This window comes from Falco peregrinus, chromosome 5 (assembly GCF_023634155.1).
Source record: "Falco peregrinus isolate bFalPer1 chromosome 5, bFalPer1.pri, whole genome shotgun sequence".
Taxonomy (NCBI): domain Eukaryota; kingdom Metazoa; phylum Chordata; class Aves; order Falconiformes; family Falconidae; genus Falco; species Falco peregrinus.
Window position 1 is genome coordinate 47074120 of NC_073725.1, and position 13245 is coordinate 47087364.

Below are 13245 nucleotides of genomic sequence, written 5' to 3' on the forward strand. Positions count from 1 at the left end.
CCCTCTCCCTCACCACTCACATAATCCACTAGAGTCCTTGTCCCTTTGTCTGCCTCTTCTACCACAAAGAGAGTTGGGTGCACGGGAGTGACAGGATTCCTGATCCAATTCCTGTGCATAATCAGGCCCCAGACTGGAGCAGCAATGAGCAGCATGATCAGGGAAGACCGTTTCAAATGCCAGTAGCCCCAGGGCTGGAGCATGCCCAGATGTTTCATGGAATGGCTCCGGCAGGCCAGTTGCACACAGGTGTTTGTTAGCTTGAAGTAAAAATCAGGAATACCAAGAATAATTCATCCACCACTTGGCTTTTCAGACAGAACAGGAACGAGCACAACGTGCAAATTGAAACGGCAGATAACAGCAGGTATTAGCTAACAAGCATGCTTTACTCTGGGAGTTGCTTGCGTGATGAACTTTTTCTTTTCCTGGAATGAACTCATTTTCATAAGAAAAGTGTTTATGCATAAAGTATTGGTAAAGGCATGCAGCCTAGAAACCATACAACTTGTTTTTTCACTAATATAATTTTTAGGAACAAAATATGCTGCTGCTAACTGCAGTAAGTACAAGCCTGCTTCTTAGAAATGTGATTTGCAGTTTACTTTCTCTTTACACTTAAAAGCTATTTAAAAGCAAAACAGATCTAACCAGATCAAAAGTTGCATTATGCACTTACATTAAATATATGTATTTTCACAGTAAAATTTCTTCTTTAAGGAGGATAAGACTTGCTATATGTGGGAAAAGGTTTGCTATTCTGCACAGCCTCTCTGTGACCTAGACTGTGCACGATTTATTGGTTATCTTTTAATAAAGTGAAATCCAAGCACCTTTTCTGTTTTGTTACTTCCATTTTAACACTAGCAGTAGCAGACAGACAAAGTTTAGTTTTAGCCTGGGAGCTAAAAGAAATATTTCTAACATATATGTGTACTGTTACAGTCTGACTTACGAAAGCTCAGTAGTAAAGTCAGCAGGAACTGAGCACTAAAACTGGAGAAGAGTAAATGGAAAGAGACCCTGCTGTATTTGCAGACTCGTGGTAATAAGGAAAGCACTCCTGACTGCTCTTGGCAACTTGTCATGTAAGCGAGCAAGGGGAGAGGTCAGGCAGTGACAGACTGCTCTTCCAGCCTGAAACGGGGGGTTGCACCAAACCTGAAAAACTGAAAACAGTTTGAAAAAAGCATTTAACTAAAAATGAATGCTATTAAAACAAACTGTACACATAGTTTAGAAATGTAATCTGAAAGTACCATAGCTCCTGGCTTCCATTCAGATGATGTCTGGCAGTGTATCTTCCAGAATCCCCAGCACCCTGGCTTCAGGGACGGCTCTAAATCTCACTGAATTCTGATGATTCTGATGTCATTTTCTAAGCTTAAATTGTTCTTTCAAGTGACATCAATCATGACTCAACCTGGCCTTTCCTGCCACATATGACAAAGGCTCCTATTTTTAAACTTTGAGACAAATGCAGCTTGTATAAGATTTTTTTTTTTCCAAAAATCCATCAGTTCAAATCTTACTACTCCAGGCATATTCTTCTGTTCTTTTGGGATACTTGTCAGCTGGCCTATTTACATCAGGTTTGTAAGAAATTAGATGTTTTTCTAGAAGTAAAATTACAGACTTGGAGAACAGAGCTTCCACCTTGCATTATTAATAGAATTCATGATAATCTGTGGTTATATTGTCAAGAAGCACAGAGACTAATTGCACAGAGCCAACAATTCACTCAGCGTAGTGGTTAAAATGGATAAATGGATAAAAATGATTTGTATTAGTGCCTGCAGTGTCTTGTAAATGTCAAATACTTTCTTGACATTCTAAAACCCAGGCTGTACAGCAAAAGTGGGAGAGTAGCATTTCACATTAATTTAAAAAATGCATAAAACTGATTATCCTCTTCTAGCACTCAGTATTTCACTGTTTCTTGAAGACCCTAGATGCTGCTCACTACTGACTACATTTTTTCAGCTCATCATATCTCTCATTTTTCTTTCAGCAGAGCAGTAAATGTTTTACTTAAGATAAATAAGGTTTTACTTCCTGTGTAAGAAGATATTTACAGAGATTCCCCACAAACGTTGTTCCCACTTGGAGAAAGTTGTAAATACTCATCTCCCCTATTTCCCATGCATGGACGTCTGGCCATTCCCACAAACTAGCTGTTCCTTTTGTGTAAATCCCAATCACATGCATGTATCTTCATGTATTTTGGTACCATCATTGAGCTTTTTACTATTCACTTTAATCACCTGGCAGGGTTCAAAGAACACCTGGACATATTCTCATCTGCTAGTCTTTTAAAACACTCCCAAAATGGTCTCATATAAAGGATTTATGATATTTTCTTGGTTCACCCCATTTGTGTACTTACCAATACATCTGTTAGACTCTTATTTTTCTACTCTGCTATTGTAGAGTGATGCACAGGTGTAATTGAACGGACAAAAGTGTTAATATTTTTCTAAAACAGACCTCTTAATATTTACACAACCGACATTTTACTCATTGTTCTCGTTAGTACCTGCATTTATTCCAAAAGAATTCTGAAATTAAATCATCAAAAAGCTACCAGCTGCACAAGTCTTCTGAAACCTCTGTCATCCGAATCTGTCTTACACATTACAAAAACATGCAAAAAGGCTTAGAGATAGTTTAAAAAAAAAAAAAAAAAAAAAGGAATATCCAGGTGGCTTTTTAGCTGTGGAATACAATAAAACAGAGTTTGGAAAGTATTACACAGAAATATAATAACGAAAAAACAAGATATGCAGTTTACAAGTTCAAATATATAGTGCTGTGCCTTTGCTTGAGCCGAAATCCATAAAGCAGAGAGAGCTCGCTTTATATGGGTTTACTAAGTGCTTGACAGCTCTGAGTTTACAAACGTATGACCAGCAGCTTACAGGCGTGCTGATCAACGCTGGAAAATCCTTTAAGGGGTAAGGTTAATTAAGGTTAATTATTCTGAGACACTGTTTTGGAGATTTCAGTAATAATTGCCTAAAATGACAGACATGAATTACTGCCTCCATTTTTAGAGCACTTGGGAAATTACTTAGAAGTGTGCAAGATTTATTGGGAACACATTGTAGGTGTAGAAGAAACGAAACCCTGGATGAACAGCTAAGCAGCAAAGGGCATGCCAGCCTAACACAGTCCTACAATGCGCATTAAATAATTTAGGCAAAGAGTCAATAGATTTATCAGCAAGACATATTTACTCTCATGTGCTTGAGAGGAATTAGATGCTTTTGCATTGAAATTCACTCCCAGATACTAATCTGAGATATTAATCCAAAGATAATAACCAGACAGCTCTTACATGTTTGATTACTCACTGAAATATTTACCATCTTTGCTGATTGCATCTTATCTCAAAGCCAGACCCTGAGCCCAGAGAAGTCATCAACTTGGTTCCAGGGCAAGAGCTGCCAACCCCTGTGTGGGGAGTGTTACTGAAGTCAAAGGGACCACACATGAAACAAAGCAGTAAAGCTCGACAGTAAAAGTCAGCAAGACCTGGCATTAGATTACAAGGTCTTCAGAGCAAAGGCATTCCTAATTTCCCAGGCACAGAAAGACAAGAGGTAAAACTCTGATATTGTTAACATAAAAATGAAACTTTTCTACTAACTTTACTAGCACCGCATTTTTATCCGCTGCCATCTCAACTGTGCCACGCTGCTTAACTGCACGAACAATCCCATGTTTTTAAGTGGTACGGATGAAAGTCATTTGAGGCTAGCTATAAGAAGAGCTCCTACTATCATTCATTTAGGGGTCGAAGTAGTGTCAGCTATCTGCTGATATTTTATACTTGTCCCATACACATAATACAGAAAGCAGCAGCAGCCTGAGGTACTAATAGGAGAGCAATCCAGACTAAGCACTTTCCAATAGCACAAAATGAGGCAATTTACCAGGAAGAGAGGGAGTTGCATTAGCATGAAAAAAATTCTAAGTTATTCACAAGATGCTAAAAGAGAAGGAAGAATCATCAATCCTGAACACTGGAACTGTGGGGATCCATAAGGATTTTACGTGACACTAGTGATCTCAAGCCAAGTAACCACTGCTATAAGCGGAGCTGTGCAAGGAGCAAAGGAGTAGCACTGCCTCCCTGCAATGCTCTCTCAGATTTAGAGAGAATCTGGCCCCTTGTGGTTTCCACTTGGATTTTGTGACAGTCAAGTTACTGTAGCTGGGAGTGACCCAGGAGGTCCTGCAAAAATTCTGAGCATGTGTGTCTCCTTGGAGGTACAAGGACATTTTGCCAGTGGTAGCAGAGTTAATACCAGCCACCACCATCCCTCTGGTACGAAGCAGGTGAACGTGAAGGAGGCTTAGGATTAAGAATGCACCGACCTTGTGACTGATACACAGACCCTTCAACCATGCACGTCTCAGAACTCATTGGACTTGAGTAGACTCTTAAGAATAGGCAGGTTTTAATACCACTTTTCAGAAGATGACTTCTGGAGACCACAAAGTCAAGAGTTCAGACCATGACACCGTGCAGACCACATGCAGTGTCTGCCACGATGGAGTTAACTGCACACTGGTAGTACTTTACCTGACATAGAGGGTTACTTAACTGCTCCCTGCTAGATGCTTGTAAGTGAAGGGCACAGGGGTGAGACTGCTCTTTTTCACAGTTAAGAGGGTGTAAACAACACCTGGCTGCCTAAATCATCTTCCCGTACTGTTCACTCATGAGTTGCTCAGCTCTGTGCCAGGCTTGCAGACTTCCCAGTGGTTCAGAGCCCAGCAGTGCCCCAGCTTCTCCCTTCCAGCGGTTCTGGCCAGCCTCTCCTTTCTGCTCCACATCCCCCTTGGTAAACTATTGGCCTCTGACATGGAGAGGCTTTTTGAGAAGGCTGGTTAGGAAGAAAGGAAATGAGATTAAACGGAATAGGTCACTTGAGAACAGTTGCAGAAATTTTGTCTTTATTTGCTTGCTCTGGTAGCTTTGGAAGATAGGAACTCCACATCTTTTATGGTTACATTTATATAAAGAAAAAAGGCTTTAATTGCAGCAACTCTTGCTTTCAAGCAGGCAGTAGGGAAGCCAAAAGAAAGCTAGAAGAGTTTGCAGAGTAATAGGATCTGATAATCAGAAGTGTCACGTGAACTTCTGAAGATTAAAGATGGAATAAAGCATTTTCCTCTTCTACTAAACTACTGTAATCTTACCACAAGTAACATCTCTTCATTTCAAACAACTGTGGTGTTACCTATGGCAAATCTCTACCGCGGCAGAGAGCGGCACCGCCTGCTTTGCATGGCACAGCTTCCCCGTGGCTCCCCTGCCATGCCACAGCATCCTGCGAGCCCACGCGGCTGGCTCACAGCGGCAGCACGGAGAGCAGCCTCTCAGAAGCGGGGTACATATGTCGTTGGACTTTTGAAGGGAAAATAGAACTCGATACTTCAGTTCCCACAGGATACCACCACAGAGACTATTTTCTGTAAAACGAAACCGGTGGAGTGGTGTTTTACACCACAGTATCGCATAAAAGGCAAGACAGTTGGCCCAGTGATACTCCTACACAGACAAATTCCTGTGTCTCCTGACAGGTTTACGTTTCTTTATCTGGCAAGCATAGAATTATAGTTTATGTACAAAGCAGCCTTTTCATTTAGGGAACAATTAAGCTAATCCCAGCAAGATTTCATGTTTAACCGGGTTTGTAGTGAACAAGTTTGTAGTCTGCATTCAATCAAGCTCTTCTGACTTTCATGTAATAGGGGCAAAACAGTGTATTTGAAATGTAAAATTCTAAGCTTCCCGAGATGTGCGAGAGTCCCGCCTGAGTAAAGCTGTGCATCTATTTGCTAAAACTTTAGTATTATATCAGTAGACGTCTTTCTTTAGTTTGTCATTAGTCTTCCAATTAAGCAATAAACAATGTTTTTGTAAGCCTGCTTTTTTCATTAAAATAAATTGGTGTACACTACAGCACTTGATAAAGACATAAACGTATATACATATGCACACAGGCACAATACAATAAAGTTGCTATTGGCATAAAGGTAACATCAGCTGCATGCGTTGCACGGTACAGACTCCTTGCCTTCAAAGTCACACCTATTCAAGAGCATGGCTGGAGTCTGTGCTTTTGTCAGTTTGGTTTGAGCTGGGGAGCTGGGGCTGGATCCAGCTGTGGCCAGTGATGATCTGAATTCAGTGAAGTCAAAAGAATACAGTAATTCAGGTTCAGTTCTGCTTTTTGACAAAACAATGGTTCGAATCAATCTTTGGTTTTGGTTCTACTTCCTGCTTAACAGCTGTGTAAAGAAAAACATCTGGACTAATACCCCAGCAGGACCAATAACAGGCTGCTCTTTCACACTGTCCAGATAGCACCAGTAACAACAAAGCTTTCAGGGCAGTTTTCAACAACAACAACAAAACCAACCAATTAAAAAGACTCCTTTTGTGCCTTATAATCAATAGTAGCCAGCACTGCAAATGGGAATTCAAATACACTGCCTGCATCTGCACCAATCGGTAAAATGGGCCAAGACGCGTTGTTCTGGCTCTGAAGGAGAGGGGCAGAGCACAGCTCATGTACACACAGCTAGATCTCCTCTGGCAGTCAAGCTGGCCTCACAGCTGCTGGGACCAAACTTTTGCTACCCATCAGCTATGCCTGAGCACTACCCGGCATGGGCCGGAGTCCTGTTAGGAAGCCCCTTAACCACCTCATCTTCTTGTGAGATGCTGAATTCCAGATCTGACTGCCCCATTATGCCACCTGGTAAGAAGAGTTGCGCCCAGATGCACCACTGCTGTGCCATCTCTCCGACTGTTCCAGTAAGCATCATTGAACCTGGGGACTACACCTGTGTTCCATGTTCACACGGGGCCCGAGACAGGCCAGGCTGTATTTGGGAGTAGGGCTCCAGAAGTTGCATCAAAAAAGGTTTAATAGGGAAGCATAACCCATACATGGTATGCAAAGGTCTTTGAGAGAGGAAAACACGAGCGTGCTGCGTGCACTATGGAGTGGTCGCAACCCATGCTTCCATCTGTGCAACTGCCCCACTGCAAATGTGCACCCTGATCATGAAACGTGACTACTCCCACCACCTGAAGCCTAGACCAATTTCAGGGAACCATCATTTCTTCAAAATAAGCAGTAATGCATATCTAGGAAAGGGAGGGGACACACCGTGAAATGTCCAGAGGTCACACAGAAGGCAGGCAGAACTGCCCCCAGTTGCCATTTTCTTGAACAAGAACACCTGAAGCCAACACTGGCTGCATAAAATTTAAAATTGCTCCTGGTCTTTTTTACCACTTGCTGCTCTCATGTATCAAACGGGCCACGGGGACCTCTCAGAGCAAATCTGTTTTCATAGGACAAAACACTGCTCATGTGCTTCTCCATATGGATCAAACACTAGCTCTTCACCTCTTTCAGAAACACACCAACTCTAGTGTCCATTGGGGAGGAGGTAAAAAACGTCCTTGTATCAAATTTTTGGTGTCTCACTGTTTCTCAAGATGAGTTAATTATCCTTTTTCCCTCCCTTTTATGACTGAGATTACTAAAGGTGTACAAGAGCCAAGAGAAAAAAAAGAATGGACTCGCCAATGATTAAACACAGTTTGGTAAGTTTGTTAAAGCCGTGGTTGCTGTACTCTTGCTGTAAAAATTAAAAAAATCAGAAGAAAGCAAAGCAATAACTTTGCCAACATCACCGGGATCCAGAGTCCTCCTTCTGGGTACTACATTTCAACTCTCCATAATTCTAACATTTTTTTGGCTTTGCTTACCAATAAAGATTTACTGGCGTTTACTTATATTTACCAAGGAGGGAACAGAAACCACAATTGCAGCCAACTTGCTAACCTTCTTGTTCAGTGACTTACAAAAACAAAGATGCATTTCCAGGGCAGTAATCACATTTTTAACATTCTCAGTCCCTCTCCGCCATACCCACAGACCCTCCCTGTGTCTTTAAAACATGTACCGACTCCCTTAAAATGAACTTTCCATGAGCCTGTGTATAATGCTATAGAAAGCCTGTAACATCTTTCTTAAACCAGAAAGCTGTATTTCACTTGAGGAAAATTACAGCATGCATTCTGTTTTTTTAACATTTTCGAGTCATGAATATGAATATGGCTACTGAAAAGAAATAGACCTAATTACAAAAGAAATTGTGACCTATTTATTTCTCATTAAGAAGTTTTCAAATCCTGTTTGTGCCATTTGAACCACTTTGGAAATCCTGAAGGTATTTTTCTCCATTCATATATTGAAATGTGCAGCTGGCAGCTTTGTGCCACTAAGCCTTTAAAAATATGTTTAAACAAACGTGTGTGTACAAAACTAAAACAGAAGCAAAACAAAGTCTCAATAGTCACACTGTTTTACCTTTGTTAAAATGTTGGATGTCAGCTACACAAAATACCATAGCTTTTTATTATAGAGATGTAAAATCATTCCATACAGTCTACCAAATATCCAACTTGTATTTCAGACACAGATACCAAGAGGGGAAAAGTCTCCAGCTGTCTAGAACTCCAGATTCTCTCATTTGTACTGTCATTTAACATAAGACAAAATTTAAGACCAGACTTTAACTGTTTCCAAATGTTTTTGTGTATGTTTCTGCTGAAACCTTTAACCATTATCTAGCACCAGAATTCTTAAACAACAAATACACCCACTGTGTTCTTTTAATTTTGTGTTCAGACATTTTTCTGTTGAGTGCTTGGTATCTTATGTTAATCATGGTAATATATGATAAATACTTAATGACTTTGAGAGCAACAGGATCCTGGGCAAACAGCAAGTACAACCAATTTTAAGCACTGACACACAGCAAACTCTTAATCCTGTGAGGAAGTGACTGTAGATAACTGCAGTAGCAAAAACTGACTCAGATTATAACTTTAACTGTAAATCTCTGAAGAAACTATTCATCCTTTGAAACAATCTCACAAAATCTAAATGCAGGCTTTACCGAGGAAAAATTCTCCACGCACAGTAGAAACCTGAACCTAAGTACATGTGGGAAATGCAGAATCCTGCACTGAAACAAAACAGAAGGGGCTTAAAAGTATTCTCTTTAATCCTAGTACGTGTTAGGCTTGTTTTCTGGAAAAGCCATAACACAATGCAAAAAGTAGCTTAGTTTAAGCGTTACTTTCTTTGAGTCCTACCAACGAACACAACCTCCAATGGGACCTGTGAGTTGGCTAGGAGCGTACGCGTCCACTGAAACACTCTGAGTTGGTAACTCAGATAATAACCCCCTCCAAGCACTTTGCAAGCCCAGACGAGCTGATGTCTCAGTTTGACCCACTGACTTAAGCTTTCCCTCTCAGAAAGAAAATGGTTTATTTTAGGGTGGGTTGCAGGAAAGGGTAAACATCTACTTTGAAGGAGAATTCGGCATTATTTATACTAATAATAAAACTAAATTAAGAATTTTAGTCCTTGTTCTAGCTTGCTTTATTTTTCCATCTAAAAATAATTGCAGCATTACAGTTTATAGAGAGACCTATGGAATAACTTACTACTTGGGCATTTTACCTTTTAAAGACATTAAGCCTATATGTTATGGTGCAATTTACAATAAAGAAAACCACCTTCAGTGATATATCAATAATTTATTGTTTTGCATAAGAAGGTAAGATTAGATTTCGGCTAAGACATAAAGCAAGGACTTGATGGCAAATTCAAGTATAGAGCTTGGTACAATATCAAAAAATACTACCATTTGTTTAACTATGGCAAACAGCTAAGACATAATAAAAACATCTGGACTTGACTGTCAAAACATACAGTTCTCTAAAAACCACACAGCACAACTGGAGTATGTGGAATACTGGAAACATGTTTAGTCATCTTCATTCGCAAATCCTTAGGAGTCAAAGGAACAATCCCCTCCCCCCCCCCCCCCCCCCCCCCCTTGGTACCCCAGAACAATTCAGCACACGGGGTCAGTGTCCATCACGGTAAGCAGGCTCCTGTCCTGTTGAAACTGTTGGGTTGAGATATTTTTTTCTGCCTTGACCTACTGTCATCTCTGCCTGCCTCATGGAGGCCAATGGCTTTGATTTTCAATTATTATTTTTTTTAAGCTAACACTGCATTAATGTGTGTTTTCAAGAACAAGCTAGTAACTTAAAACTGTTTCTCACTCCTCAAACCCTCTGTGCACATTTCACTCGGCTGGTTGGATTTATGTTTTTGTGATTCCCTTTCATTTGCAGGTGTTACAATCCAGGAATTAGCTCCTGGCTCGGAGACGGGGCAGGCAGCCATCCCTCTAGGCGACTCCTGCCAGGGCTGTGCTGAGGACCGGCAGGTCAGTGTCTCTGTAAACGCCACAAAGCACCGCACTGGTTACTGCTGTAGCCAACCTGTGCGGAATGCCCTCCTGGACCACACCGACCCAGGAATGGGAATTAAATTCATTTCAAAAGGACAAGAAAAACAGCCTGCAGGACAGCCAAAACTGTTTCTACCAGGGAGTTTGCAGATTATTCTAGCATCTATTTCTAAAGAGAAAAGCAGGTCCCTTATGTGAGTGTTATTGTACACTAATGTTCTGAGACAGCCCAGGTTAGAAGCAGCATTGAGTGTTTCAGTAAGGACTAAAGACCCTCTTGTTGGAAACAGCCAGATCCTGAGAGATGCTGAGTGCCCTCTCACTTTGGATTGGTTGGAAGAGATGGCAAGGGCACTCGGTGTCTCACAGGCGAAGGCAAACAGAACCGCTGGATTCCAGATCCCCTGAAAAATAGTTTGATTTTCAGTAATTAAAAAAAATAGAAAGCCTTTTCTCAACTCACATAATCTCCATGCAATTAATTTAATCAACAATTTTCAGTTTATGTTACAAAGAAGTTTAAGTCCACCAGGAAAATGGTGAAATTTGACAAAAGTTACATTATAGCTGTTCAAGCAGAGCGTGTATCCGTACTGGGATTCAGTACATCTGTAACTCTTGCATAAACATTTCCAGACTCCTAGGGATTTTGCTGTTGTTGCTTGCATTTCATTTGTTCTATATGACTCTAAGCCAAATGCAATGACCCACACATTAAATACCCATTTAGAATAAAACTGCAAAATCTGATGGCTTTATCAGCGTATGAACAGAAATAAAATATTTACATGGAATGTTGAGCTCCATTTACAGAGACAGTGTTTCAAATTACAGACTTAGCAACCTCTTTAGTAAATAATCACATTGACAAGAAATTTAAAAACTTAACATCCCTTTTCAACCCTTTCATAAATATATAGTTTCACTAAATTCTTTTTTCTTTAAACAAGACAGCTATATTCTCTTTACAGATTAACATGAAATAACGGTTTCCTGTTTGAATGCCACAGATAGAATGATCTGAAGTCAGCAAGTTCTTATACACATTCTGTACTTACAAGACATATTCACAACACAACACACGGTCGTTACTTGGTCTTTACAGCTGTACTCACTGCCCGCATATCAGTAGTAAATAAAGAAAAATACCAAATTATCTATATTAAAAATACATCACCTAATATACATTTGCTTACACTGCCACATCAAATTTTAAAATGAGGTTTCCAACTGTGTCTGACCAGTGACAAGGATATGTTTTACAGTAAAGTCTACAGCATTGATTTATTTCTGACTGGAGACAAAATATTTGTTACGCTACTAAAAAGTATCATGATGTACTAAACAATAAAAAGAATTAATCTCTTACAACTGCTTCCTGGATCTCCAAGGTTTCCTCACTAACTGTCTGAAAATTTCTAATGCGAAAATTTTTCTATAGGATGCCAAAAATGTTTGAAATCAATTTAAAGGGGGAAAAAAAAAAGTTACTCTGTACTTTGCTGCTATTCATATCACTTTGCCACTGATTTTACAGAAGATCAATCCCGAAGACTTTGAAGTTACATACATAGTAACTTGTGTTTTTCCCCGTTTAAACAAATACTCCTATGAGTTTTCTTTGTTGTGCCACAAAGCATGTGTGAAAATACTTTCAATCCATGCATGCTCACAGCAGATTATTTCACAATTAAACCACTGAATACATCTTTCTTTCCATGACTATGTAAGTGCAAAGGAATACTAAAATCACCCTGTACACACAAGACAAGTTTCACATCTAGAAAAGTGAAAACATTTATCTTTTTATGTAATTAAAACTACGATGTCTTCCTCATAAAAATGTTGGTCACTTTTGCCTGTTTCAGTTCTCTCAAGCACTTAAGGGGTAATAACTTCCAAGTGCCAATGTGCTGCTTTTTTCGGGAGCAGTTATGCTTAAAATCATCAAAGTGCTGATCTCCAGTATCAATTAGTATCTTCTGCGAATTCTCCGTTAAAAAAGCTTACCTTGGAAACACACAGACGATGATACTGAGGTGTTTGGCAGTTTTGTTACACTAGTATTTGCTCACTTTATGGAGCACAGCAGGACTTCAGTTTAATCCGACTGTTCTGCCCCAAAACTATGGGCAGGAGGACTGAAGACACAGGAAAACAAGACCAGTTCCAAGTGCATGAAGAGTGTACCTACTGCTCAGGTGGAGTTAGAAAGCCCTCTAACCAAGAAAACAACCATCAAGTAACACCTAACCATGCCCCATATTAGATGCTGAGACAACAGCAGACGTTTCGGCTGTTTAAAACATTATTATGAATGCAGCCAGCTGACGGGAACCCAGAAGGTCTCTGTCTCCAACCTGTCAAAAGTTGTCTTCAGCTCACTGTAAGCTGTAGCAAGGTCATCATTGACTATCACCTTATCGAAAAGGTGGCCATACTGGCTCTCCATCACATGGGCAGATTTAATCATTTCTTGAAAATCTTCTTCCTAGTAAAATCAGTGCGAGGTGTAGTCAGTCCACAGCAACATCACATAAACTCATTCTGTGGTAAATGCAAAGCTACTTGCTTATTTCTCATCTCATCAGGAGATGAAAACTGTACTTTTAATAATAAAAATAATTTCTAGAAATTACCATACAGGTGATGTGAGAGAGCACTCTCAAAAGCAGACTTTGCTCAACAGGCAATTATTTCGTCTCTCCCCTTGCAGTGGCATAATTAGTCATAGGAATTACAGAGACATTTTCTGTTAGCGGTACCAGTGGAAAATGTTTCTACCTGTTTACTTAGATGATACATTTAAAGTTTCATTGCTTAAGTCTCAGCTTGCTATTAGCATGCAATATATTACAGTGCAACCGTTATTCTTTT

The 13245-nt window shown here is 40.0% G+C and overlaps 1 protein-coding gene across 4 annotated transcripts in view; it reads right to left on the minus strand.

Moving 5' to 3' along the window:
* Positions 1-9628: 9628 nt before the first annotated feature.
* The window catches only part of MPP7 (MAGUK p55 scaffold protein 7), a 157521-nt gene continuing 153904 nt past the window's right edge, over positions 9629-13245 (minus strand). For all 4 annotated transcript variants that reach the window (XM_055805255.1, XM_055805253.1, XM_055805254.1 and 1 more), the window contains one exon: positions 9629-12859. In XM_055805255.1, the coding sequence (XP_055661230.1) occupies positions 12680-12859 (180 nt within the window). In that variant the 3' untranslated portion in view covers positions 9629-12679. The remainder of the gene's footprint in view (positions 12860-13245) is intronic.